Here is a 27,966-nt window from a genome sequence, read left to right as displayed (position 1 = left end):
TTCAGTCTTAGGGGAGAGGAGCTTAGTTTGAAAGAAACTCCAAGAATAAGTAGTGTAAACAGCACTGAGCCCAAGTTCCACAGCAAACGTACTTATTGAAGGCAAGGAATATGGAGAGGACTCCGTTTTGCAGAGTTTATCTTAGACCGGTTTTTCTCCAGGCAAATCAGTAAGATTAAAAAGCGCACAAACACTCAGAGGCACACACACTGGTTTCAACTAAGGAACGGGCATTCGAGGTCGAGTCCGAAAGGAGCTCATTTGACCTGTATTTCACAGCAGGTTTTACATTGCGCCCGCCAGGCGAGCCTGTTGCTCCCGGGACACAGATCTCTAGTCTCGGCCGCCTCGAAGCTCAGCTGGTCCTCTCTCTGCCTCTAGAACCACCAGCGACCACCCCACACCCAGCCTCGAGCCCCAAGAGCCTGAAGCTGTCCGCGAGAATCCCTGTAGATGGGATGAGGTTTGCTAACTAACTAAGAGAGAAGGAAGGTAACAGTTATTTTACTCTCTCTGGTTTTTGTTTGTTTTGTTTTGTTTTGTTTTGTTTGTTTTGTTTTTGAGAGAAGTGGCTAGGAGGTGAGCAGAGAGTTAGAGGCAGCTAGGTCTCACCTCCGCCTCCTGCTGGGAGAGCTCCAGGCGCCCTTGGATCCGGCGGTCTTTAGGACCCAGCGGTGGGCGTCCCGGAAGGGGAAGGTGAGGGGGCTGAGCTACAGCCGCGAAGTGCGCTCTGGGGCCGGGAGAGTTTGAACCGCGCGCAGGCGCCGGCGGCCGTGGAGGGGCGAGATCTCGAGTGGCTGCGGGCTCGGGAGCCTCTGGCCGCTGCGGGAGCTGGGCCTGCGCTCGTGTTTCTTCCGATCCGGTCGTCGTGCGCGAGCCACTTAAATCCAGTGAAGTCGTAAGGTCCCGGCGTGGCTGGAAACGGAGCACCTTGTACACACTAGGTAGGGTCTCCTCCTGGGCCTCGACTTCCTCCAGTACGTGCTGGGCGCGAGCAGCGGGTACTGCAACCCAAGTCCTGCAGGAGTAGGGGCATGAGGGCTCCCCCTGCTCTGGTTCTTATTCCGGCTTCTCGGAGTAGTTAGGTGGGCGTTCTCGGCTTATGGCGGTGATGGTGACCGCATGTTGAGCGTTCACCCCATGCCACTTAACCTTTCTGTGCTGAGCTTCCCCATAAATGGAAACAGTCGTGGTACTCGGTGTAGACTTGTTGTGAAAGTGAAATAAATTAATCCCTTAAATTAATCCCTGGTGAAGCGCTTCGATTTGTGTCGGGTCCGAGGTAAGCGCACAGAAAAGTTAGCAGCTGTCATTGCTTCCCCACACGTACCCCGAATCCACTCACTAAGTTCTCTCCCCAACTTCTCCCATCAGGCAGCTCCCCGAGTCCTTGCAGGAGCCTCCTCACTTCTGTCTCCCTCCAAACCATTCTCCATCCAGAGTTGTAAGGAACGGTATATTTTTAAAAGAGGTAAATGGGGCCCAGGTACTCTTATTAAAGTCCTTCAGTGGAGCCCCATTGTTCTTAGAATAAAACCCAGAATCGTTAATAGTGTTTACTCCTCCTCCCCACGTCCTTCCTCCTGGACCACTGTATTCCTGGACCGAGTCCTTGCCTCTGCTCTTGCAATTACTACAGCCTGGTTCGCACCTGATGGCCTTTGCAGGTTGGGTTCCCTCTACTTGGAATACTGCTACGCCTTGTCCGCGCTGGTTGCTTTCAGCCTCCAGATCTCACTTAAATATTACTTATTCAGCGTTCCATAGTGAGGACAGCCCTGATTCTGTCCCATACCTAAAAAATGTAAGGAATGTCTGTAAAGATATCTTGGTTTTTTGTTCATTTATTGTTGTGTTGGTCTTTTTCTTTTCCCCTGAAATACATAAGCTCTTCTAGGGCAGCACCCATTTGTGTGTTGTTAACTCTTCATTCCCAATGCTTGGCACATAGTAGCTGCTCAGTAAGTATTTGTTAGATGAATGATTGTACTCTGGAAGGTAGGTATGATACCCCTTTTATAAAGAAGGATACTTAGGTTCAGCAGTTAAGTAACCTGAGTGCACGTTTGCCACCTAGTAATGAGATCAGGGCCCATATTTGCCCACCAACAACCCAGACAGGGCCTCAGTTGAGGAGCCTGACCCTGGTGCCCTCCTGATAGTCTGCAAATTCTGTAAGTAGCAGCAGCTGGGTGTAGTATAAAAAGGACTGCCCCAGCTGGGTGTAGGGTGGTGGGGGGAGAGGGAGAGCTAGCAGCTTTAAGAGGAGTACTTATTTGTACCCATTAATTTTTTAAGTCCTTATTAAAAGTTCTAATACTTCAAGCTGGCAAATGGTGGGAGAATTTCTTTAGTATTTCATCTTCTTTGGCATATATTTTCCTCTTGAAATAAAGAAAGTGAAAATTAGACTGTGGTTTACAAAATAAAAGTGTTTTGCTTCAATACAAGTTCTTTCTCTGCAGGGCTTAGCAGTTTGTTTTAGGACCAGGACCGTAAGCTTATTATTTATTATGTATTATTTAGCCCTGCTAGATAATGTACATACAGAATTGATCATTTGACACTGTCTTGAGGATTTTCTTAAGATTTATGATAGGTAGTTAGCTTATCTTTGGGGAAGTAAGAATCACTGAAGTCCTTCGGGCTCCGTGCTTCAGTGAGGGATAGCTATATAAATTCCACTTTGACTATAAAAATTTGAGCCTACTCAGAATTACTCTTGAAATTTCTTACATTGGCCTTAACCCCAGCCTAACTTTGGAAGCTTCAGGGTCAAGAATGAACTTTTTTGTTTTATTTTGGACTTTGGCTCAACCCCTATCCCTGGGGCATCTAAGAACAAGGTCTAGGTTGAAAGACTAAGGGAGGGGAGGGGAAGGTGACCAGGATTTTTGCTATCACTGTCTTTGCCAAATTCCTTAGTAGAGTTTGGTAATGTGCCCCTAAGCACCTGCAAAGCAGCTGATGTCGGTAACATGACTCAGCATCTGGTAGGTGTCAGATATGCTGTATGTATCGTAGACAGTCATATGACAGGGAATTTGAGAGCAGTAAAGTTAGTTTGCCAATGGCCTAGTGCATGGGAAATAATAATATCTCCATCTTTTCATTTCCAGAAGAAGTATAATGTCTCAGGAAGGTAATTATGGGAGGTGGACAATATCCAGTAGTGACGAAAGTGAGGAGGAAAAGCCCAAACTGGACAATCCATCTACCTCTCTTCTCCCCCATGCCGGGCAGCGAGCAGTGTATGAGCCCAGGTACACCTGTTCCGAGGCCCGGAAAGCCGCCCACAGGAGGAAAATATCACCTGTGAAATTCAGCAACACAGATGCAGCTTCAGAAGTTTCACCTCCCAAGAGGCAGAAGAGCAGCTCCCAGGAAGAGCTGGGTTGGTGCCTCTCCAGCAGTGAGGACGATGAGCTGCCCGCAGAGACGCAGCAGAAAGTGGCTGTCAAAGAGGAGAGGGGTGCTTCCTCTCCCAAAGGCGGTGGCACCCCACACGCTGGCCATCAGGGCCCTCCCGCCGGCCGTGCCCTCGCGGAGGACGAAGACGAATACGAAACGTCAGGGGAAGGCCAGGACATCTGGGACATGCTGGATAAAGGGAACCCCTTCCAATTTTACCTCACTAGAGTCTCAGGAATTAAGCCAAAGTACAACTCGGGAGCCCTGCATATCAAGGGTAAGTGGTGCTGGTGTGGGGGCCTGTCAGACAGCTCGCGAGAGGGCCCTGGGGTGAAACCCGGAAGGCAGCCTCGAGGGATCTCCAAGACCCTCGTGGCCTTATCCCGCTCAGGAAGAAGGAAAACACCACGGTGACAGCAAACTGTCTCCTTCGGGCAGGAAATCAGAGGCTGTTTCTCACAGGCCTGTAGATGAGCACTTCCAAACACTTAGTGCAGTGTGTAGAATTGTTTAACTTGTAACCTAGAGATTAAACTTGATCAGTAGCACTTTATTAATGAGGTTGCAGACACTTGATATCGGCAGTTCTCGTTGGTCGCTGGATCAGTAGCGTCAGCATCACCTAAAACTTGTTAAAAATGCCTGTTCTCAGTCCTACCCACATTCACTGGGAACAAGGCCCTGCAATCTGTTTAACAAGCCCTTTAGCGGATTCTAACACCCAGTCAAGTTTGAGGACCACTGCTTGGAAGCCTGGCCTTGGTTCCTGGTGAAGAAGCTAAAAAAAAATGCCAGCATGCAAATACATGCTTCAGTTCTGAACCAAAAGATGGTCTTTGGTTGCTTTGGTTATTCCCTGGGATGCATCTGTGTGATATTGTTATATATTTGGGTTTCCTCTCTGGTTATATTTGGTTTTTGTCCTAGGCTCCTCAAACAGCTCCAAAGTAATAAAGGTCAAAGGATGTTTTGTTATTCACAACAGGCCCCTTTCAGCCACACCTGAGCTTATGTTGATGAGGTGACTTTTGGAAAGCCCCAAGAATGGGGGCTCATTGCCCAGTGAACCAACCACGTGATTGAAGGTGGAACTTGCTGCCTTATCTCCTGTCTCCCGGGGGAGGAGAGGGAGTGGAGGTCAAGTGAATCACTAATGGCCGGCGGTTCAGTCAATCGTGCCTGTGTTACAAGGCCCCCTTACAGCCCCCTAACTGAGTGGGTCTGGAGAGCGTTCAGGTGGGTGCACACGAGGAGGTGCCGAGAGGGTGCAGTGGCTCTGTCCCCTTCCCCTGTACGGCAGTGCCCGATGCATCCCTCCCACCTGGCTCTCCTTAGCGGCCCCCTTTTATAATAAACCAGTCATCGCACGTGCTTTCCTGATCTGTGGGACTAGCAAATTATCGACCCTGAGGAGGGGATCATAGGAAGTTACAGGCAGAGAAGCACAGGAGGCCTGGGTTTGGGGTGGGCGTCTGAGGTGGGGGCAGTGTTGCGGGACTGAGCCCCTAACCTGTGCGAGATTTGATGCTAATGCGAGGCAGATGGTGTCAGAAGTGAATGAAATTGTAGGGTATCCAGCTGGCGTCTGGAGAGAATTGGAGAATCGGTATGTGGGGAACACCCAGCGCACTTGGTGTCAGAAGCTTTGGGTGAGGAGAGAGAGCAGTTTCCCTTTAAGGGGGAGCACCAGGAGCTCCAGAATCCAGAGATGGGATTTGAATCCTGGCTTTGCCCCTCCCTTGCTGTGTAGGTAATTAACAAAGGACCAACCAGACTTTTCATTTCAGTGTACTCTTTTTTTTAAACCTGGGGATTCAGAAAAAAGAAGGAAAATACACGAAGTGACCAGCACAATATGCTAATGTGGCAGATGCACAAACTAAGCATCGCTCTTTTCCAAGTTACCTATTTTTCCAGCCCACTTTCAAGATTAGGTTATGTTCACTATCAGCAGTGTTTTAATTACATATCAATTATATAATTGTATATTACATATCTTCTCTAATATGTAAGTGTTGGTGTATTCCATAATGTAAGGAGTTAGATTCTACAGGTTATTTTTTTTTTCTTTTTGAGAATGTCTTGTCTGGGTACTTTGAAGAAATATTTCTAGATTTCAGTGTTTTTGTTTTATTTGACAGAGATTGATACAGGAAATCAGTAGAGAACTGTGCAAGGTGTTGCTGTATAATAAAATAAGGACTGGCTGTTAGCACTAAGATACTGAGGAAGGAGAGGGAACATTAAGCTAGGAGCTTTTGAATGAGTATCTCCTTTAATTCTCATAACAGCCTATTAGGAGATGTTACAGTTGTCCTTCTTGGACAGGTGACAGATCTGCAGTTTAGACAAGTTGAAAAATCTGCCTAAAGTCACAGAGCTGATAAATGATAGAGCTGGGATTTGAACCCAGGAATTCAGCATCAGAATCTATGCTTTTAACTGTTCGATAAATCAGTCCAACATATGGAAGGGTACACATGACATCTGTTGGGTTGGCCAAAAAATCCATTACTTTTTTCCGTAATATAAAATAGGCATTTTTTTCATTTTCACCAGTAACTTTATTGATTTGGATATTTTGAGTATGTCAGCTATCTCCTGCATGGTATAATGTTGATTGTTATCAGTGTCTCAGTTTGATTGCTATCAACTTCAACTGGCCTACCTGACTGTGGAGCATCGTACAGCAAGAAATCTCCAGCACGAGACTTTACAAACCACTTTTGACGCATTAGATACACATTCGATCAGTCACAGTACCTTTTCCACACACTGCACAAATCTTTTTCTGTGTTTCAGTTGCGTTTTTACCTTTTTTAAAATAATAGGCCAAAAATGTTGCATATCTTCTATCTTCAACATGAAAATGGCTGCACAGAAATTCACCAATTTCGATGTGTTGTTTTTTTTTAAATGCATGCTGACATGACAACTGTCACAATACAATCTAACAAAATCACTCCTAATGAAGTTAAAGACAACTAAGCACTACTAGAGCCATCGTACAGAAAAAACATAACAGACGTTTTGGTCAATCCAATACAAAATTGTGGCTTGTTTAGAAGATGTCATTGAGGAAGAGGGACTTCAGATGGTCCAAGAAAGATAGATAAAATTTAGAAAGGTGGAAAGAGGAGTGACGAGTAGGGCAGAATGGAGGACATGATCAAGGACTATGTTGCGGTTTTATCTCCTGATGGTACAACTCTCCCATAAAGGTAGGAGCTTCGCTAAGAGGAGTTTTTTTGCACTTGTACAATCTTTGTGCCCAGGTGCCTAGCTCATGCCTGGAAGACAGAAGGCACTTAGTAAATGCGGGTCAAATAGATGAATGAGCCCGTTCTTAATCCTCAGAGACAGTTGGATGGTTAAGAGCAGCAGCGCTGGAGTGGACAGCCTGCGTCAGAGCCGGACTCTGCCTCGGCCTAAGGACACTCCTCATGGACACAACGGGAGCGACAGATCCCACCTCGGAAGCTGTGAGAGAGGAGTGGGAGTTGACTTGTGGAAAGTGCCAGGAATGGGGCCTGGTCCTCATAGGTCCTGTAGGAGGGCGGCTCTTAGAATCGGCAATGGTGACAATGAGCAGTCGAGTTCTTCCTCTCATGGTGGTGGTTCTGAGACGTGAGCTTCCTGGCCTCTCCAAAGTCAGCTGGAGCGGGCGTGAGGTGGGACCTCCTCGGAGAATGCTAGAAATACCAGCTCGGACCTGTGGCGGCCTCTGCCGTCTCCTTCACAGGAACCAAGGTAGTCCTGGGTTGGGGAGGTAAAGATTGAGAGACCTGGAAAGAGGAACCACGTGTATCATTATTGTCCTTGTTGGCAGCTTCTAAAATGGACCGCTCATCCAGTATTGAAGTTGTAGTTTTTAATTTTATGTTACCTTGTACTAAAGAATACATAGTAAGTATTATTACATAGCACAGAGAAATTTCCTCTGGAATGTTATAGAACACTGAAGTCTACCGTTGTAGTAATTTTTCAGTTCGCTACTTTCTAAGCCAAACTTTGAGCATCAGTGACTATTAAGCCAGTTGTGATTATTACTATTTTTATTGATTGATTTTTGGGGAGAAAGAGGAAAAAAACCATCTATTTGTTCCACTTATTTATGCATTCATTGATTGCTGCTTGTATGTGCCCTGACTGGGGATGGAACCCACAGCCCGGTGTTTAGTACAACGCTTTAACCAGCTGAGCCACCTGGCCAGGGCCTGTTGTGGTTATTATTACTAGAGAATTTTTATCAAAATATGAATTAGATTTAAATGTTTTGTCTTCTCAGATATTTTATCTCCTCTATTTGGGACACTTGTATCTTCAGCACAGGTGAGTTTACAGTTAAGACTGTTTGTTTGTTTGGGGGTTAGCGGCGGGGGGTTGTTGAAAGGGGAGAAGTAATTAAACAATTCCATAAGAAAATGTAAGTGATGGGGAACCGTGTCTCGGTCCTGTGCGGGAGGGCACGTATCACAGCCACAGTGTGGGATCCACAGCCACCCCCGTGGAATGCAAATGCCACTGTCAGTGGGCTCCTGGCTCTGCATTAGGCAACAAGCACTAGCTAAGAAGTCACTTTGGAAATTTCGGCCTGAGGGCTCAGGACAGTGATTATCCGGTGGGACTGTCATGCAAACCCCCCAGGGAGGTATGGGCAGAAAAGTGAAAGACAGCTCAAGTTTGATTTAGAAAAGTAAGAAATTTTCTACAGCTACAAAAGAAAAAAAAAAGTGACTAAAAGTTATGGCTACTTTTGCGTGTTTGATTGCTCCTGCCAGACAGAGCCGGTCCCTTTGTTTTGATAAATCACTTAATGCTCCAGGCTGTCAACTCTGGTCAGAAAGAAAGTCCCTTCCCTGAAGAGAGCAAAGCTTTCGGGGCCTTTCATGTTTGGCTCGGCCTCAAGAATCCTGGTCCCAGATAGAACCGTGGGGTGCATTTTTGTGTGTCGTCATAGCTAGATTGAGTCTGCGTGGACTGCTTGGCTAAATTACCCATGACTCAGCCCCTTTTCTTCCCTCCCCTGCCTCCATCCAGTTTAACTACTGCTTTGACGTGGACTGGCTCATAAAACAGTATCCACCGGAGTTCAGGTGAGTTCCCCGTGATGACAGGTGATGATGTCACAATAGTAAGGGGCTCTAAAACACAAGGGTTGTGCCTTTCAGGCAGCCGTCAGCCGTCTTTTCTGAGTGTCATTTAAAACCATGCAAATCATACATGAAGTGATATTGAGAAAACAACCTTTTATTCATCTAACTAATCACATGCATTCCTTATACAGATTGTATCATCTTCCTCCATTGCTCTGTCCAGAAGTAGATAAGGACAAATTCCAACCCAAATAAGAGACCTTGATGTCCAGTGTTAATGTGAAGGAAAAGGCGCTGCCACCCGCTTTGCACGCCTGTGAGCGGGCCAGCACACAGCCGGCATGCCACGCTCTGCATACCACATCAGCGCGGTTCTGAGGGTCTGTCTCCAGCGATCCCTCCTGTAGCTTGAGTTGATAAAGGTGTCACGGGGCCTTCCCCTATCCAGGTGATGGAGGCGATAGATAGTCTGTCTTCCGGAGTTCCTCAGCCTGGGGCTCAGCAAAACTGGCCAAGTAGGCAACATCACGCAGTGACGCAGTGACGATATGCACCCGCCCTGGTTTCTAACACATTTACTTGACAGACTCCATAACAACAAGTGAGGTCCAGGAATGCACAGGCAGGGAAACTGATTATCAGATCCTGATAATCCTTCGTGCATTGAGGGATCAGATGGTGGAAACCATCAGTAACAATAGGTGAAATGCCGGTGAAATTTCCCAAGGCCTCGGCACTCAAGGGCTTGTCTTTGACCTGTGACACGTAGGATTTTTTTCTTTTTTACGTAGGATTAGTTTTAGCTGCGTGCGACAGAAAACCCAAAACAATGGTGGCTTAAACAGCCAGAAAAAAATTTCTCCAGCCTAAGAAGTCCAGGCGGTGGACATCTGATTTCTGGTTTGGGGACACCATCGCTCTCAGAGACTCACCCCTCTTTCTGTCCCACCGTCCCCGTGTGTGACTTCAGTCTTCAGAGACACCTTGAGGTCCAGGATGGCACCTGGAGCTCCAGGTCCCTGGTCTGTGTTCCAGACGGCAGGGAGGAGAAAGGGGAGGAGGAAGAGAGGGTCACACCCCAGCCGTGCCCCCTCTGAGCAGCCCTCCTGGAAGTTCCCCTCGACAGCTGCTTGTGTTTCACTGAGCAGCACTCAGTCACAGGACAGTAACCGGTCCGGCAAGAGGCTGTAAATGAGGCCTTAGCTGAGCACACCATCCTGAATGAGGTCGGCTTTTGTTAGGGAAGGGGAAGAGAGAAGGGACATCAGGAGGCAACGGGCCGTGGAGCCGTGGGCCACAGGGTCCTCCTGGCCATAAGCACCCCTGTTAGTTGCATTGGCACTTTTGTCATTCGTCCCTTTGCTTCTCAAATTGCCACGCCTTTCATGTGTTGCCAAAATATAGACGACAGCTCCTGGTGTGTCTTTCGGGTTGAATTGTCTCACCCCCAAGGAAGACCTGTTGGAGTCCCAGCTCCCAGTTCCGCAGAATGTGTCCTTATTTGAAAATAGGTTTTGTCAGGGATAGCCAGGTTTTGTCAGTAGGGTGGGCCTCACTCTAATACTGCTGGTGCGCTTCTGAGAAGCGGAAGTGCGGACACACACACAGGGTGAAGGCGCAGGGAGCACCCCGCCCAGACGCTGAGGGAGAGGCCTGGACCAGAGCCTTACCTCAACCTCACAAGGAGCTGACCCTGCTGACACCTTGATCTCAGACCTCTTGTTCCCAGAATTGTGAGGCCAAAACTTGTTGTTAAACCACCCCCCGCCCCCCAGTTTATGGTACTTTACTATGGCAGCCCCAGCGAGCTGGCGCAGTAGTCACGGGCTCTCAGTAACTATAGTCGGGGACAGAGGAGTCCCGCCTGTCCCACCCCACTCACGCTAGAGGCAGCCTAGGAATGCTGTCAGGAGGAGGAATGACCTAAATGTCAAGGTCCGGTAGTTAATTCCAGAATTTATAGAGAGAAACATTCAGACTGTAGAGGTGTATATATACTGCCTTATGTTGCCCAGATGCTGGCTGTAGAAGGGTTTTCCAGAAAAGCAGAACCAATAGACCTTACACAGGGCGGATCACAACTAGGCACACACTTGTGAGTACACAAAAGAGTTTAATTATTCTGTTATCCATGTGAACAGCTGTATACCTGCTTTAGTCCCGCCCTGTATATGGAGATTTATGTTGGGCAGTTGGCCGGCTCAGGAAAAAAGCCACTCCTCCCTCCACTTGGTCTTCCGGCCCAGGCTGTCAGTAGACTAGATGGTGCGCACCCCGATCAGGGAGGGCTCTCTGCTCTGCGAGTCCACCCATTCAAATGCCGATCTCATCCAGGACCCCCAGCACAGAGACACCCAGAGGTCATGTTTGATCCAGACACCCCTTGGCCCACTCAAGTTGACATATGAAATTGACCATCACCGCTGCCTTTTTGTAATAGGTTATGGAATCAGTAAATGTGAAGGAATTCATGTAGACTTCAACTCCTGTCAGTAATGTTTTATTTTTTATTTCAAAAAAACATCTGATGGCCTGATACCACTAATTGTTTCTGGGCGATAGAGGGTTGAGTTTCTGTTACCTGGTTCTCTGGACTGTTTTTCTAGTTGTAAAATAGCAAAAAGTTGGGAAGGTGTGTTCCCTACTTTATTTGCACTAACATGTTAATGGGAGTTAAGGAGCTAGGCATCTGCGCCAGAAGTGCATTTTCTGTGATCTTTCTTTTTGTTGCGAGAACCCCGTTCCTGTGGGGGGGGGGGGAGTTGGTCTGCTCCATGATTGATAACTGTGGAAGGAGCTGTAGTTGTTCATCTTGCTTGATTGCTCATTGGAGAAAAATCCAATTTTTGTTTTGTTGGGAGTACTTGTAAAGGTATATTGATTTCTAAGGATCATCTCACTTTGAATTAACTGGAGATCATGCTTCCCTGAAAAAGCCTTTTAAATCTAATCTATTCCTGAAGAGCATTTGTATGTTGTCCTTTAGGAATGCAAAAATACAGCAGTTTTAGTGTATCTTCGGCTCTGTTTCATTGAAATAGATCCACCTTTAATGAGTCTGCATCGTGCTGTGGACATGGGCCTGGTCACTCATGTATTACAGTGCCCAGTACATAGTAGGAGCTTGGTAAGTGTAGACCTAGCAAGGTTTCAAAAGAGGAAGGAAAAGAGCATTGTGCTTTACAATAGTAATTTTATATTTTTTAATCTGTCTGAATTTAAACATAGTAACACAGAGCTGTATACCCCTTGCGACCAAAGAAGGTGTAATTCATTACCCAAGAACATTCTTGAGTCATAGCCCCTCGGGGTCGCTGTAGAGCTTCAGGATCAGGCCACATGGCCCCATTAAAAAGGTAAGTGCTTAATAAAGATTAAGTGGCCGCTGTTCAGTGCCAGCCCCACACTCAGTCAGCACAAAGGCCAGGAGCTCGTGCAGGGCGAGAAGGAAGCTCGCACGCCCTCCCTGGGCAAGGGTCCGGCCTTATGAATGACGTATATTAAATGTTATGCTTCTGGCCTCTTTCAGGAAGAAACCAATCCTGCTTGTGCATGGCGATAAGCGAGAAGCTAAGGCTCACTTACACGCTGAGGCAAAGCCTTACGAAAACGTTTCCCTCTGCCAGGTGAGCTGCTGCTTGCCGTTCGAGGTCACGCTTGGTCTGTGAGTTGGAAGGAAGTTTAGGCACTTCCTCTCTCTACCTGCCTAGCTCAGGAATTCTCTCTCCAGCATCCCCAGCAGACACTTGCCTAACTTTGGCCTGAATGCTTCCTGAGGAAGCCCTTGTGGTTAGAAAGATTTTTCTTCACATCGACCTCATATCCCTGTATTAGGGAGGGTTCTTCAGGGAAACATCCTATGGCAAGGGCAGGGGGTGGGGGGTGTGCGTGGGGCCCACTGGCAAGTCCGAAACCCAGGGAAGAATGGACGTTGCAGCTGGAGTCCACAGGCAGTCTGGAGACTGAATCCCCCTTCCCTGAAGGAGCCAGTCTTCTCTTGAGGCCTTCAGCAAATGGGGTGAGGCCTGCCTACATTGTGGAGGTCAGTCTGTTTTCCTCAGAGTTCACTAATGTGACTGTTAATCTTACCTAAAACTACCTTCACTGCAACACATGATCAAATACCTGGATACTGTGGCCTAGCCAAGTGGACATGTAAAATTAACCATCCTTCCTCCTGGGACTGTGCACATTGGTCCTACTTTTTACCCTCTGGAGCCGCATAGAATAATTCTCCTTCTAGCGTGTGTCAGTGATTCTTACACTTGATGGCATCTCCCTTAGTTGTCTTTCTCCAGCTGGGTTGGACATACCACGGATTCCCTCTCTCCCGCCAACCACTGGTCCTGCTCTGATTGCGTCTAGTTCCGTGTGCCTCTCAAAACCTGGGCTTCAGCACTGCGATTCAACCGCTGTGCTTTAGATGGTTGGAGTTCGAAAGCATTCTTTGTCCCAGTATGTTTGTGGCTCACCTTCTACTCAGACATGCCTTTGCTTAGCAGTTGCTAAAACCCCCATTGTTTGCTTTTACTTCCCAAAACAGAAGGGGCTAAACTGCAGTAGGACAGTGCTCATCAGACTAAAAGTGGTCAGAAAATAAAATAACATAGGAATCTTGAAAATTAGTAATTCAGTCAAAAGAAATAGTGTTTTTCAAATAACTACCTGTCCTGAAAAATTTAGGAGACGTTGTGGCGTGCTCCAGACCCGCCACTAGAGGGCGGGGTGAGCCGCTGTCTTCCAAACCTCCTGCAAAGAGCTGTTCGGGAGCTCCCAGGTCTAGCGTGAGGTAGGGAAGGACTGTGGCCCCATCCTGGCTTATTGAAATACCTTATGTCTTAAGATGAATTCCTGACCTTGACCTCAGTCAAAGAATTGGCAGATGCTAACACTTCCCTCACTTTGTACATACGGGGCCAGAGGCCGGATTGGGGCCTGCTGGTGGACGAGGTTCGGGCTACCTGGGTTCTGTCCCAGCTCTTCACGTACCAGCTGTGTCATTATGGGCTCATCACGGAACCTCTTTAAGCTTAATTCGTTCATCTTTAAAGTGGATTGCTGATACTCTTCTTCACAAGGTGGTTGTACAAGGGATTTGGTGCATTTGCCCCAGAAAGCACCCAATCAATGTTAACTGTTGAAGTTATTATTATCCTTAATTTTATGCTTAGACTTGCCAAAAATCACACAACTTAGAGCAAAACTAAACTTGAAAGCCAAGTCTCTAGACCAGGAGTGTCCAACCTGTAGCCCACGGGCCGCATGCGACCCAGCACAATATCGTAAATTAAAGCATTATGAGATTTTTTTGTGTGTGATTACATGTCACAATGTATTTAATGTGTGGCCCATGACAACTCTTCTTCCAGTGTGGCCCAGAGATGCCAAAAGGTCAGACACCCCTGCTCGAGACCATTGCTTTTTCTGAGCTAAGTATCAGTTTACAGAGTGGCACCTTCATTCTACTTTTGTGATTTTAGAGACATCGACCACAGTTCCTGCTCTCTCTACTGTGGCCAGACCGCACAAATATAAGCTGGCCTGTGAGCATCCCCAAACACTGAGTGCGAGAGCCTAGTGACCTGGGCCGCCTGGTCGTGAGCACGGTCACTATAGGGACCGGGTCACACTCACCTGTGTCTCCCAGTTGCTCACACTGCTGCCAGCAAACAGGTCCGCCCACCTGTCCGGTGGTAGGTGGGCGGGGGCTGCTCCAGGGCTTGCCCCCGTTTCTGGAGCCCTGCCTGGTGCACACCCCATTTCCTACACCCCTGAAACACTTTTTCTCACACCTAACAACTATCTGAACCTCTTAATAGTCCCATCATTTGAAAGAGGAGGAAGATGAAGCACAGAGATTTACGTATTTTTCAGTCATGCAAATTCATGAAGCTAGGATTTGTGTGTTGCTTACTGCTATTTCGACATTTCTATTTTAACTCTTTCATAACGTACATCTTGGGCATGTTCTGCTTAACCAAGGTCTTGCCACACTGAGTGTTAGATAAAATGTGTGACTTCTCCACCCCCCCTCACATTTGTATGTGAAGGTGTCATTTTGTAACGTGAAAATGGATTTAATACTGTATTATGTTCTTTTTTTTCAGCACTTGCTGTGTTATTAAGAAAACTTCTGTTTTAATATCATAACACAAGTCTTTCTGCTGCCACCACAGTCAATGTTTTTTGAATATGCTCTGAAAACTTTTTGTATTTATTAATTTCTGTATAAGCCAAATTAATCTCCTTTTAAAACTCTGCATAATCTCATTTGTTTTCATTAGTGTTTTGATAACTAAAGAAATTAGGCTTTTTAGCTTATAATTACTATAATGAAAAATGCAAAAAGTATTGAATCATTTTGGGTAACTAAAAAAAATTTTTTAAACAAGCCTCACTGGGTAGTACAAAAGCGAAGTTGTTGATCAAGGGCTTGTCCACTAGAGGGCAGTAAAAGCAGTTAAAGAAAGTTGACCTGAAACTTTACTGATTTAATTACCAATAGCGGGGAATATTATTGAGTTTTCTTTTTTTGTTGTTGTTTTGTTTTGTTTCAGTAAGTGACTTAACTTCTTTTTCATCCTAGGCAAAGTTGGATATTGCATTTGGAACACACCACACGTAAGCAATTTTTATGAAATGAGAGAGGGTATGATTTTAGTAGACAAAAGGATGCTATTCAAAAAGTGCCCTTAGGGGAACTCACATGTGATGGTTTTGCTGGGGGGAAATCTGTCAGTAAAGAATTAATGGAAGTAGAGTTGTTTTCTAACAGCCATAAGACAAAATACTGGGATCCAGCTTTCAACGTTAAAGCCTGAATCCCTCGTGCGGTTTCTGGTTTCTGTTCAGGACGTAGGAGAACAGACGCAGTGGTGTGTGGTCCGTGGTTGTAGGTGACTGTACATGTGTTAGTGACATGCCTGTGGGTTTCATTGCCTTAAAGATAGTCTTGTGGTTTTTATGAGATTCTGAGTTGCATCAAGTAGAATATTGATGGTCACCTCCACCCTGTGATAGGAGAAAAACTGTTTTACAAAAAGTTATCAACGCAGTGTCCTGTCTGGTGTGGCTCAGTGAATTGAGCGCATGTCTGCAAACCCAAAGGTCACTGGTTTGATTCCCAGTCAGGGCACGTGCCTGGGCTACTGACCAGGTCCCTAGATGAGGGGCAACAGATCAGTTTCTTTCTCACATCGATGTTTCTTTTCTTCTTCCTCCCTCCCTTCCCCTCTCTCTAAAAATAAATAAATAAAATCTTTAAAAAAAATAATTGTCGATTCAAGAGGCTGATGCCTGTTCCTGCTCAAGACATCCCACAAATCTCCTTCAGGATACTTTTCTGAGATCTTGCAAATCAAAGACAGGACAAACTTTTCTGTTACTTCTGACTTGATATATTGCACCCAGTTAACAACTTGACTCCTGTTTTAGGTTAGTTTTACAGCCGGTTTTGCTGAGCCCTTTTACATATATGTGGAAATATTTCAATTTTTTTTTTTTTTTTTTTTACACATCCCATTTCTCGGGAAAGGATTTGTGAAATGAATGTGACAAAGCCTCATCTTTCGTCTAGACCAGTGGTGGAACTGGGTAGCCGGCTGCTTCCGGCTTGTTCCCTCAGTGTCTGCAGGGCAAAAAGGAATCTCGAGGTGGGAGGGCGAGTCTTTGTGATCACAGTTTTTCTGATAAGACGGCAGCCTGAAATGAGGGTATACATTCAGCTTTCTTTTATACACTTAAAACTATATTTTGCCAATTTCCTGTAAAAAAGAAATGAGAGTAGAAAGAGTTGAGCCATTTTGTAAAATATACCCACCAACCCCGCATTATCTAGTCTTAGGTGCTCGTGGGTAAATGCTGCAGCAGGTACCAACTGTCCCTCCCTGGAAGCTTCAGTCTAGCAGAAGACAGGGTTTGAGGGGTGTTGAAAGTGAGCTCCAGGAGCAATTCTTTGCGCAGCCTAGAGCTCACAGGATGCTAATTCAGCAGAGGATGCAAAATGGCCTTGAATAAGGCAGTGCAAGGGCGAAGTCACCCTGTCGTTAACAGGCTAGCCAGGAGTAGCAGGACTTCTGCCTCCCTCCCAGGAGGGACTGAGTCTGCTGGGCCTGGCCAGGATCTAGCACAGGAATGTTCGGTGGAGCCCAGAGGGGCTGTCCTTTTTTAAAAGCTATTCAAAAAAAAATTTTAGCCCTTCGTTTTATAGACCAGAGGCTCCAAGTAGATAAGCAGTTTCCTTGAGCCGGTGCTGGCAATGGGAATTTTTGGTTGCTTGCTGCTAGAAAGGACTCATTGTTTGCTCTGGTCCATCCTGCCCTCCCCCACAGACACACACTCTGCAAGTTCATTCCCCCACTGCCCCCCAACAGACACCCTTTGAAGGTTAAACCAACAGAACTCTTCATTCGAGCTATAAATGCTTCTGTAATTAAAATAGAACCTTTCCCAACCACGTAGTATGTGTAGTTTACATTTCCTTAAAATGACAGCATCTTGTAGGAGATTGAACTTATATCTTGAAATTACTTTCATTTGATCATTTTAAAATGTTTTGGGAATTATTCATTAAATATATTCTTGAGACAGAGCTCTAGTGGAAATAAAGTGTTTTGAGATGATTTTTGTTTTTGAACATTTTAGTCTTTTCGTAAGAGAGGAAAGACAAACATATGATTTAGAAAAGGAAGAAAACCTTCCAGCTCCTGGTGATGGGGCGTAAACCGCCTCCCAGCTTGACAGAGTGGAGCTACCATAGGAAATAGGAAGTGGCCTTGGAGATCACATTCACTTGAGCAAACATGTGTTGACCTGTGTTCCAGATGCTGTGCAGAGCATCTGGAAGTGACCAGATGCAGCCTGTCCTCACGGAGCCCGGAGTCCCGTGAGGCGCATTAAACGTACTCCGTCTGTATTTCATAACATGTCAAGCAGCCCCGGGCTGTCTCTTGCAAGGCTTAGAATGCTATTGCTTTTCAGTTTCCCCCAGACCTAGGAGCAGGGTTAGCTCCTGAGGATCGTAAGCAGAAAGGAGGGAAGCCAAAGCAGCTGCCTGTCTGCTGTCCACAGTCCCACGGGGCCAGACTGCAGGGTGAGTGGAACGTGCCTCTTTCCACTTCCATCCGCAGTCCTTCCTTTCACCTCGATCATTCCTCTCCTCGCCCACTCCCACCCCAATATGATAATTACCTCCCACCTCTATTATAGTTACTCACATAAGCATTTACAGCTCCTAGTGCCCTGAAAGGTGCGAGCCCTTGTCTATCCCTGCGAGGCCACACACAGTGAGAGGACAACCCGGCACGTCTGACCCAAACAAGCTCTTCCTCTGGCTCATTCGGTGACTGGCGCCTCTCCCAGCCACGGGTTCAGCAGCAGAATGGAAGTGACAATGCCCTCTCCGGGCCCCCGTGGGCATTTAACACGCTGGCGTCCGGCAGAACCTCTAGGATGGTGTCTGGCGCGTAGGGCTCTGCCAGCGTTGGTTTTCTTTCCCCCGTCACAGGAATGGCTTCAGGTTTGGCCAGTGTCCCTTTTGCTGCCCCCACAGCTCAGTACGTAACATGCAGGTCAGCATTCTTCAAGGGAGACCCCACCTCTTACCCCTTTTTATCCGTGTTCAATTGTGACCTGATAGGCACATGCCCTCTTGTCTTTGAAAGGATTCGCATGACTGCCCGTAGGTTCGTTGACTGTTCCCTAATGGGGCTCGGTGACACCAGCGTGCAGCTTCCCTGGTGATTGATGCCTCGCTTAATGGAAGTATTTGTAAAACTCCTATCATGAGTTCATAACTGACTTATCCTTAATTATAATCAGCTGCTAATTTGGTAAGTGTACATAAATTTGCCCAGATTTCAGGACGCACAAGTCGTAAATGGGAAGAGGATTGGCTCAACAGCTGTTACTTCTCCAGCTTTGCATTAACTTACTGTTTGCCAGCGCGGGCTAAAGTCTTGTCTTGGCGAGCTCTGGATCTCATTCTCTGTCCTCACATTCTTGCCTGTATCTTTTTAGGCTAACCCCGTCCAGTCCAAACAGTATGCATGTTGTTTACTTGAGAGAACAATGTGTGAACTGATATCAGTAAATACTAAGTAGCATTTTGGCCTTGTGTGAATCTCCGGTTGGATAGAGAGCTTAGCTTCCTGAAACAATTAGAAAACAATCAGGAAGCCAAAAATCATTCAGCGGTAGATGACAGAAGGAAGCAAGGCATTGAAGGACTAATGAGAGTGTTGCGGTGAGTGCTTTACATCCAACAAAATGCACGTTGTGCTTCATTCGTACACCTACCCTGTGAAGTAGAAAACGGGGGGATGTGCGTTGAGCCTTCATATGACGAGTGAAAAAAATCAAGGGTCACGGAATGACATAGGGTCATATCGCTTCTACCTGATGAAGACTGAAGCTTAGGTCTTCATACTTCAAATGGGAAGCTCTTCTTTATATACTGTTTCCCTCTCTTACTGTCACTAAAACAAAAGACGTCTGATGACTAGAAGCCTGGGAAAGCCCTGTGGGGAAGAGAGGACTCAATTAGGACTGAGTTGAGTTAATGGAGAAGAAAAGGGAAGACAGGCCTCAAGCCCAGGCACACTGGTGACAAGCGTGGCATCTGTGGAGTAGGAAAATGAAGCCTCTTTCAGACTTTGTCAACTGCAACCCACAATAAGAAATACATTTGGCATTTTAGTCTGTCACACACGTTCATACTCATATGGCAAAACAAGGTTCACGAACAAATATGCAGTACACTCGAGTTTAAAATTTATTCTGTTGCGATTTGTTTTTTTAAATGCTAGTCATGACAGCGAGAGGTTGTGACCATACTTTGAAAAACACTGGACAAGGAGGTTCCTATTGTCCCTAATAAGTAACAGATGATGCTAAATAGATCATCGGGGGCCAGCCTGGAGGGGGCGGGTCTGAATGGCAGGACTGGCCACGGGCTCAGGGTGGGGCGAAAGCTCGTGGACTGCCGAGTGCTAGGTGCGTTTGGGAAGGTGGTTTCCTAACCCAGCACTTGAGCAGACTTTGTGTAGGAGAAAGGATGATTATAAAGGTTAAAAAGTTTGGGTCCTATAAGAGCTTGACGAATTCCTTTAGCTATTACATTTGCATTAGAAGGGTATTGCATTTTTTGAAAGTCCTGTTAATGTTTCCTGATGCCTTTTCTGTCTTTAAAGGAAGATGATGCTCCTGCTGTATGAAGAAGGCCTCCGAGTGGTCATACACACCGCCAACCTCATCCGCGCTGACTGGCACCAGAAAACGCAAGGGTATGTGGGCTCTGCTCGCTTTACGGCAGTGGCCGTGGGTGCTGAGATGGGTCGGGGCCGGGACAGTCGCTTCATTAGTCTGTTTGTTTTTCTGTTGTTTTTAATTGTACAAAACCCACGCATATGGCTTAGAAAAAAACATACGTGCAGAAAGAAATGATAGCATTCTGTCAGTGCTTCCCCCAGCTTCTCCCCCTCGGGGCTCCCAGTACTAATCGGTTAGTGCATCATCATCCACAGCTGTCTCTAGTCTGTGTGTCAACACTGGTGATGCTCTTTTACGCGTTAGGCTTTTTTCATTGTTTTTAAAAAATGGGCTTATGCACATCTTCAGCCAAGTCCATCCAGTGTTCCAGGCAGGAAAGAGGATTCTCGATGAAAGGCCTGAACTCATCATGTTTCCAGTAAAACCCACCAGATAACCTCCTGGCCTCCACTTACCCCGTGCCCGCCTGTGCCCGGGCTTGCCACTTCCCCGTGGGTGGCACAGGAAACCCTGGGGATGGTTCACGTGCTAAAAGCTTCCCTCGCCCCTGATCAGTGTAGATCCCCATAAATCACATCCACACCGGTGTCTTTTTACGGCCTTTACTATGTTCAGTGGGGTTGTGAGTCTCAGAATTGAACAGGAAGGTTGTTCAGGCTTTGTTTATGTTACTAACCCTTCGTCCTTGGTGCGTATATGTTAGGTCTAGTTTTTTATCTTTTTTCAGGAGGGGTTTGGGTTTATTTTTAGGGATTTTCCCAAATCGAGTTGTAACATTGCTCTCCCCGCTGGAAAGCCCTTCATTGTGACTGTAGCCTTAACTTACCTTTCTCTCACTTGAGCCACTTTGCACATCTGCCTTCTGCGAGGGACAGTTAAGCGCTGGGTGCAGCCTCCTGTGCGGGCAGCAGCTCCAGCCCTCCTCTGGCTGCCTTTCGGGTTCTGTGTTCGCTGCCGTCCCCCTGCCGACCTGGCCCCCATCGTTGCCCGGCCTCGGCTAGAACCCCCAGTGCGGCACGTATCGGGGAGTCCCAGGCCCACCTTGGTCTGAGCTCCAATACAGAGCCTGCCAGCCTCCGCCCACTGGGCCTGCTTCGACCGAAAAGTGCATGGAGAGAGAGGCGCCGCTCTCCCTTCAGACAGCCCGTCCGGTGTGGAGGATGGCCTTCTCCCTGAGCCCAGCGCCCCCGGTTCCCACCCTATGCTCCCCTCCCCCTCCCCCACTTCCTGTTAGTCTTTAAACATGTTCTGGTTTGAGTGTCCCACTTAAAATCTGCTTCTCGAAATGCAGTGTAACTCTGGCTGGCTCAGTGTCATGGGGACCATCGCTCTGTCTCTAGGCGCCGCAGCCACAGGGCCTCTTGACCCACTGAAGTTCGGGTTAACTACCCCTTGGCTACTTCAGGAGCTTCTAAGCCGCAAAGTTGGGTTTTGGGGTTCATGACTTATATGTGGCCCCATCAGGAAAACTAAAAAGATTAATATAGTTTCTCTTGGGGGAAATAGTAATTAGTGTAACGAACTGAACTTATCAAGCGGGCCATCAGCCTTCCGTGGCTCGAGGACGCTCGCCTGGCCTGCTGCCCCTGGAATCGAAAGCCTGAGCTCACAGGCAGCCCCAGGCTTCTCCGGGGGTGGCTGTCAGGGGGACGGGACCTCGGGCGAGGATTGGGGTGTTAATTTTTTACCTCTCTTTAAAAAGAAATTTGCTTTTTCAGAAAACCATTGACCAGGTAGTAGCTTCATGTGGTTTAAAACTCAAAGTACCAAGGGTGTGAAATCTCCCTCCAGCTTCCTCTCCACCTGGATTGGAGCACTGTTACCTCTCAGTTAGGCTACGTTCTACTCTGATCTGAAACTTTGCAGTTTCGTGTTGTGGGTTGTCACTTTTTATTTTTTCATTCTCACCCAAAGATATGTTTTTATTGATTGGAGAGAGTGGACGCAGGGCGGGGAGAGAGAAACATGGCCTCCCACACGTGCCCCAACCAGGGCTCAAACCCGCAACCTGTAGTGGACGGGTGGCGCTCCAACAAACCAAGCCACCCGGCCAGGGCTGTGGGTGGTCATTTTTTAAAAACATTTAAAAGCAGTTATTTTGTGCAGTCGTCACCATTGGTCTTCCGTGGCGCTGCTCATCCTTTTCTGCTATACGGGCAGGTGTTCCAGCCGCCTTTTTCAGCTGTTTCTTAGTCCACTTTTCCATTGCTCACTTTTAAACTTCCTTGGCCCACGGTCATTTTCTCATCTTATTTTGTGAAGTGTTGAAATGCCTCGCAGCTCAGCACCCTGGTTCAGAAAGTCATCGCCTGTCCGGTCCCTCGCCCAGAACCACTCCTGTCCGTGGGCGCGCCTACTCCAGGCGGCCCCCCAGTCTGTGGGCTCCGAGGTGCCGTTTGGAGGGGAGACCTTACACGCCCATCTGGCCCAGCTTGGTCCTTTTGTACCCAGAGGGACAGAGGCTCAGAGAGGTGGCCAGGTTCGCCTCAGTGACACAGCGGACCAGGGTCCAGAGCCTGGGCTCCAGGCATTGTCGTTCTCTGTTGCTCCTGGTGCAGCAGGTTTCCTCCAGGTGGGAGGGGAGAGTGTGGCAGTCCACCTGCTGGAAACACGTCCCAAGACCAGAGGATGCAGAGCCAGGACCCTTGTCATTGTGGGAGCTTCCCCTCCGATAGCCTTGCCGGTCTCCTTTGAGGGCCGCGAGCTGAAAAGCAGAATTCAGGGCTTCGCTTTTGGCTCAGTGGGTAGAACTGCAAGCTAAGTAGCCCCAAGCAGGAAAAGGCCGTAGGAGCCAACACGCCCGCTGTGCGTCCTGTGGCTGGACGCTGTTGGATCATTAGCTCGCCTGCGCCCCTGTGAAGCGGAACCCTTAACCCGGTTTTGCACTTAAACTGAGCGCAAGAGATTTTTAGTGTGCTTTTTTGTAATCTATCAAGGAACAGGTTATAGAAGGATTGGGTTTAGATATGGTTGTTTTCTATTTGTGGGTATAATATAGAAATTTTGGCAAAGTGCATTGTTTTTCTTGAAGGAAAAGAATTGATAAAATGAAAGATGCCTTTAATGTTTTGTTTACTGTGTTATCTGAAAGCCTGAGGTTTGTGTTAATCTAATATCATTAAATGCAGTATGTACTCAGTCCAGGCACCATGGAAGTGTAGGGTGTGAAAATATCTCACACCGCTCTAGCAGATACATCATGAAAATGAGCTTGTTTGTGAAAATAGATTTGCACGTACGTTTTTCTTAGCATAACTTTTATTCTTTCTCACTTGGCTAAAGAGCGACATTGATGCCGCCATGGCCAAAATCTTGCTGGGGTTACCACAGGGGGTGTGGATTTGCTGTAACAGAGAGGAGAGCCATTAACTGTTGTCAGTACATCTCAGAAAACAACATGAAGGGAGCGAGGAGGAGGAGGAGGGAGGTGTGAATGGATGGGACGGCGCATGGAGGGATTGGATTGGGAGAGCTGGGCAGAGGCCTAGGTCTTCCTGGGTCCAAATGCACAGTGAGGCGCTCAAAAGTAATTCAGAACACGATGGAAGCCATGCAAGTGCTGTGATCAGATTTATGTTTTGTAAGGATCACTCTCCTTACCAGACAGAGACAGGTAGTGAGAATTCACCGCTTCCTTAGGACGAGCGCAGAATCCGTACAGAGATATCATTGCGATCAGCTGCACGCCTGACTGTTGAGTCATTTTTCCCCCATTCCAGAATATGGTTGAGCCCTTTGTACCCACGAATTGCCCACGGAACCCACAGATCTGGAGAATCGACTACACACTTTAAAGCTGATCTCATCAGCTACTTGACGGCTTATAACGCGCCCCCTCTCAAGGAGTGGATAGACCTCATCCATGACCATGATCTTTCAGAAACCAAGTATGTGTCGTCTTCGCCTTCGGGGGTGCTTATAGTCGGCATTACCTAAGAGCCTCACGAGGCCTGGGGTGCAGGGGTCTTGGGAAGAGGTTGAGTGACTCTTGGCTATCCTTTCACGACGTGATAAAAGCAGAAGGTTGCCGCTGTGCATCTCCTGGTTCTTAGCCACTAAAGGGGAGGCCAGGACATCTTCCCACGGACCCTCAGCCTCCTTGTGGAGTGCTCCTAAAATGAGTGGGTTCTTCTCCCTGTACCTTACTCCAGTAGTTGATGTGCTTAGAGATGAGCTTAAGTATCACTTACTACTCTGAGGAAGCATCCCAAGAAGATGGGTTGGCTCTTAAAATTTCTCATGATTATATTAGTTGTCACCTGTATTGTGACTTTGGGATCCATAAATCACATCATTATGTTCTGTAACTTACATTTTATATCTTTGTAGTGTTTACCTCATTGGATCAACCCCAGGACGCTTTCAAGGAAGTCAAAAAGATAATTGGGGACACTTTAGGCTTAGGAAGGTAACAGAATTTTTACTATTTTAACATTTTTAAAAATTTGCAGAGGTGTCCAACCTGCAGCCCACAGGCCACGTGTGACCCAGAATGGCTATGAATGCAGCCCAACACAAAATCATGAATTTACTTAAAACCTTTTTTCTTTTTTCTTTTTTTTTTTTTTTTTTTTGTTCATCAGTTTTCGTGTTTGTGTATTTAATATATGGCCCAAAACAACTCTTCTAATGTGGCACAGAAACACCAAAAGGTTGGACACTCCCGAATGGCTATTGTCTTAACGTACATTGTCTTAATGTATATTGTCTCCTTTCTCATTTACAGTTGTGTGGTTTTTTTGACAGCATCACAGTATCACTAGCACAACTCTGGACAAATAGTAAGCACATGAAAAATTGATTGTCTAGTTATAGTTTTCAGTGATTTTTAAAGTTGTGTTACGCCTCTTATATAGGTGTAGACTGTGCTAAATGGACTTTTATAAATCTTGTAACAAAGATAATTAGACGTTTCTCATTTTGTAGTATTTGATCAGCATATCAAGGACTTTTAACATACAGATTCAACAAAGAACAGAATGTAGTGTTGAATAGAGACTACAACTGAGCTACAGTGTGTTTTGTGTACTAAACCAGTGCCGTTAAGAGAATTGTTACTACAAAAATGACCTTTGCTGCTGGTATGAAAATGAACAGAGAAAGGTCTCTAACAAAATAAAACAGCAAGCACGTTGAATGTTACCTGACCCATGTGGTTTAGTTGGTTGAGCATTGTCCCGCAAAGCAAAAGGTACCGGTTCAATTCCTGGACAGAGCAAATGCCCAGGCTGCGGGTTCGGTCCCCAGTCAGGGTACATGCCAGAAGCAGCCAATTGATTTTTCTCCCTCATATTGATGTTCCTCTCCCTCTCTTCCTCCATTGCCCTTTAGCTAAAAAATAGATAATTTTTTTTTTAATTCATCTTTTAGGAAAGAGTTTACCAACCTTACTAATATTCCTGATGTGTCCTTCTTAAAAGCCTTACCTCTTTTTCCATAAATTATTTGTGTTATGTAAGAATTCTCCTTTGTTACTGAAATTTTTAATTTTTTTAAAAATGTGACCACAGCTGACAGTAGTCAAGACCTGGCCGCCAGCATCCGCTGTCTTGACCTAGAGTGAGTAGAGCGCCCTGGCTTAGTGCGCAGCCTTGCAGGTAGATGCTCATACCTGGGTTCACGTCCTGACCGGCTTTTACAAGTCACGTGGCCCTGGCTGGCTCCTTAACCTGCCTCTCTCGTCATCTGTAAAATGGCCATAACTGTAGTGCTCCACTCGTAGAATTGTGTACGGACTAAACGCAATAATGGGCGCAGCCACACGCCGAGTGTTCCGTCAGCGCCAGTGGTGCCTTGTGGACTGGCAGCTTAGACTGGCACGGTGCTCGCATGTGCTCTGTCAGATCACAATCCTGCCCAAAGTTGAAGAGCGTCTTGGAGCTTCCCAGCCACTTTTCACACCCAGTAGCTCATGTTGCGTCCCAGCTGCCTTCCAGGGAAGTGGGGAGATGATTGGAGGTCTGCCTCATTGATGGAGACGGAGCAGAGGGACTTGTCCAGGGTCATGCAGCCAGCCGGGGTTGGGGCGGGGAGCACAGAATAGACACTGGGTCTCATAGTCGTCAGTTCAGCCTTGTTCCGTATACACTGCTGCACTCAGGGTGCAAGTTGAGAGTTGTTTGGGCTTTTCAGTAGCAGGGTTTATAAATATGCCTAAGCTGTGTTAAAGAAAATAACCCACATTAAACTAAGCAATACATCAGTCAGAATATAGGACTGTGGTTCAATTTTCTTGCTATCTCCAGCCTCTGGGTAGGCACTCGATGTGAATGTTTAAGTGGATGAGACTTCCAAACATTTTCTGAAGCTTTTCACAAGTATAAAAGCAGGAAATGTACATCAATCTTAGTGTTTAAGGTCGTATTATCTGTATGTAAGTTAATGCTCTTCTATTTTAAGAACATCAGAGCTCCCTGGAGCACAAGTGTTAAACTTCTTTCAGTTGATAGGAGTCAAAATGTGTAGTAGTTCGGCCATCTATATATTGGGTAGGTATATAAAACAATTAGGATTTCAGTGTAAAAATCTAACTTCACGAGGCAGGTTGGTGGTTTATCTGACATTCCTACTAATGTAGAGCTTTTAAAAAATTTTAATCTGTTTTTGCTTTTAGTACAAGTCAAAGAATATGGGGAGAAGAGGGCTTCTCCTGTCCACTTACTCCATTAGAATAAAATATTTTTAGAATTTAAAAATATTTCCCAGAGATGAAAAAAATGTATACGTGTGTATGAAATTGATCACTAATATTTCCAGCATTTCTTTGTTAAATGGGGAGCCCAAGGGCGGGACACTGTGTCCTCAGTCGTGATGGCGTTTCTGCTCATGCATGTGAGTAACAACAGCATTCACTATCGCTCTTCCCAGCTTCTGAGAGAGCACGCCTCGTGCACGCCCAACGCCGAGTCCTGGCCGATAGTAGGTCAGTTTTCCAGCATCGGCTCCATGGGGGCTGACGAATCCAAATGGCTGTGTTCTGAGTTTAAAGAGACCTTGGCAGCCCTGGGGAAGGAAGGCAGGACCCCGGGGAAAAGTGTCGCTCCGCTCCATTTGGTAAGCACTGTTTTCTCCAAGAGTTAATTATTTGCATTCTCGTGTCCAGGAGAGAACCAAGAATCAGTCCTCCGTGTCCGAGAGAGGTTTTATTCAGTAGTTTTGAGATGGAAACAGCCATATCTGTAGTCAAGGGGTCCTCACCACGTGGTCCTGGGGGGCGTGTGAGTTCAGCCAGAGCTCCCTGTCAGCCTCCGACAAGCCGGCAGTTTTCCCTCCCTCCCTCGGGTGTGCAAGCCCAGGGGAGAAGATTTGATAAAGCACTGCCAGCAGAGTTACGGGCGTGATTAATTGTTTAGACACCTTTGAATTAATAGTTAATTTTGCATTCAATTCAGTGTTAATTTGGTATTTCAGAGGAAAAATCCAAATCGAAGTGTAATTTCTTTTTATCATCAAATTAATTACCAGAAGTTCAATTTTTTTTTCCATAAGATTGGAACCTTTTAAAATTTAAAGCATGTTTTCTAAGTCTAAGTATTTTTGAGATTTTTATTTTCTTGAAAATTAATCAACATTCCTTTTAACAAATAGTTTCTTCAGCGTGGTACCTTCCTAGTTTTATCAGGGGTTTTTCTTATTTATTTTTAGATCTATCCTTCTGTGGAAAATGTGCGGACCAGCTTAGAAGGGTATCCAGGTAATTGTATTTTTGCGTATGTTTCATAAATGCCCTGGTAAACTTTAAAAGCAAGTAATGAGATTGCCTCCCTCCTTGGGATGTGAAAGCAATGGCTAGAAATTTGGATGACTTTTCCCTTAAGTGGGTAAGAATCATGAAAATAGGCAACACTGAGCACTGGGAACGTTCCGGAGATGACACAGTGAGGCAGTCTGTGTCTGTTTTTTTAATCCCTGCAGTAACCCTCTGAGTCGCGACCTCACTGCTACCAATAGGGCTGTTCTCACCTCAGCCACCAGCAGACTGGCTGCCCAAGCAGGACACCCAGACCAGACCAGCCCCCCTCCTGCCCCGGGCCTTCCTTTGCAGAGCACTTCCCCCCCCCCCCGGCACCCCCCCCCCCCCCCCGCCGCCGCCTGCTCTGGCCTCTCTCCCCTCCCCCTGCCCCGTCCTGTCTGTGTCCAGGGTACTGTGTGCTGCTTTCAAATACAAATCCTGAATACAGATACATTTAAG

At 46.6% G+C, this 27,966-nt stretch overlaps 1 protein-coding gene across 1 annotated transcript in view; it reads left to right on the top strand.

Annotated features, from left to right (window-relative positions):
* The first annotated feature begins 3,129 nt into the window (after window positions 1-3,129).
* The window catches only part of TDP1 (tyrosyl-DNA phosphodiesterase 1), a 63,271-nt gene continuing 38,434 nt past the window's right edge, over window positions 3,130-27,966 (top strand). Inside the window, exons 1-10 of the mRNA XM_054566978.1 lie at window positions 3,130-3,688; window positions 7,700-7,743; window positions 8,452-8,507; window positions 12,037-12,133; window positions 15,094-15,128; window positions 19,697-19,789; window positions 23,495-23,662; window positions 24,105-24,183; window positions 26,643-26,828; window positions 27,420-27,468. Coding sequence (XP_054422953.1) covers window positions 3,130-3,688; window positions 7,700-7,743; window positions 8,452-8,507; window positions 12,037-12,133; window positions 15,094-15,128; window positions 19,697-19,789; window positions 23,495-23,662; window positions 24,105-24,183; window positions 26,643-26,828; window positions 27,420-27,468 — 1,366 coding nt within the window. The remainder of the gene's footprint in view (window positions 3,689-7,699; window positions 7,744-8,451; window positions 8,508-12,036; window positions 12,134-15,093; window positions 15,129-19,696; window positions 19,790-23,494; window positions 23,663-24,104; window positions 24,184-26,642; window positions 26,829-27,419; window positions 27,469-27,966) is intronic.

This window comes from Pteronotus mesoamericanus, unplaced genomic scaffold (assembly GCF_021234165.1).
Source record: "Pteronotus mesoamericanus isolate MK-2021 breed Mesoamerican mustached bat unplaced genomic scaffold, CSHL_Meso_final contig_182, whole genome shotgun sequence".
Classification (NCBI taxonomy): domain Eukaryota; kingdom Metazoa; phylum Chordata; class Mammalia; order Chiroptera; family Mormoopidae; genus Pteronotus; species Pteronotus mesoamericanus.
Note: the sequence above shows the minus strand (reverse complement) of the source record. Positions and strands in the feature narration are given on the sequence as shown.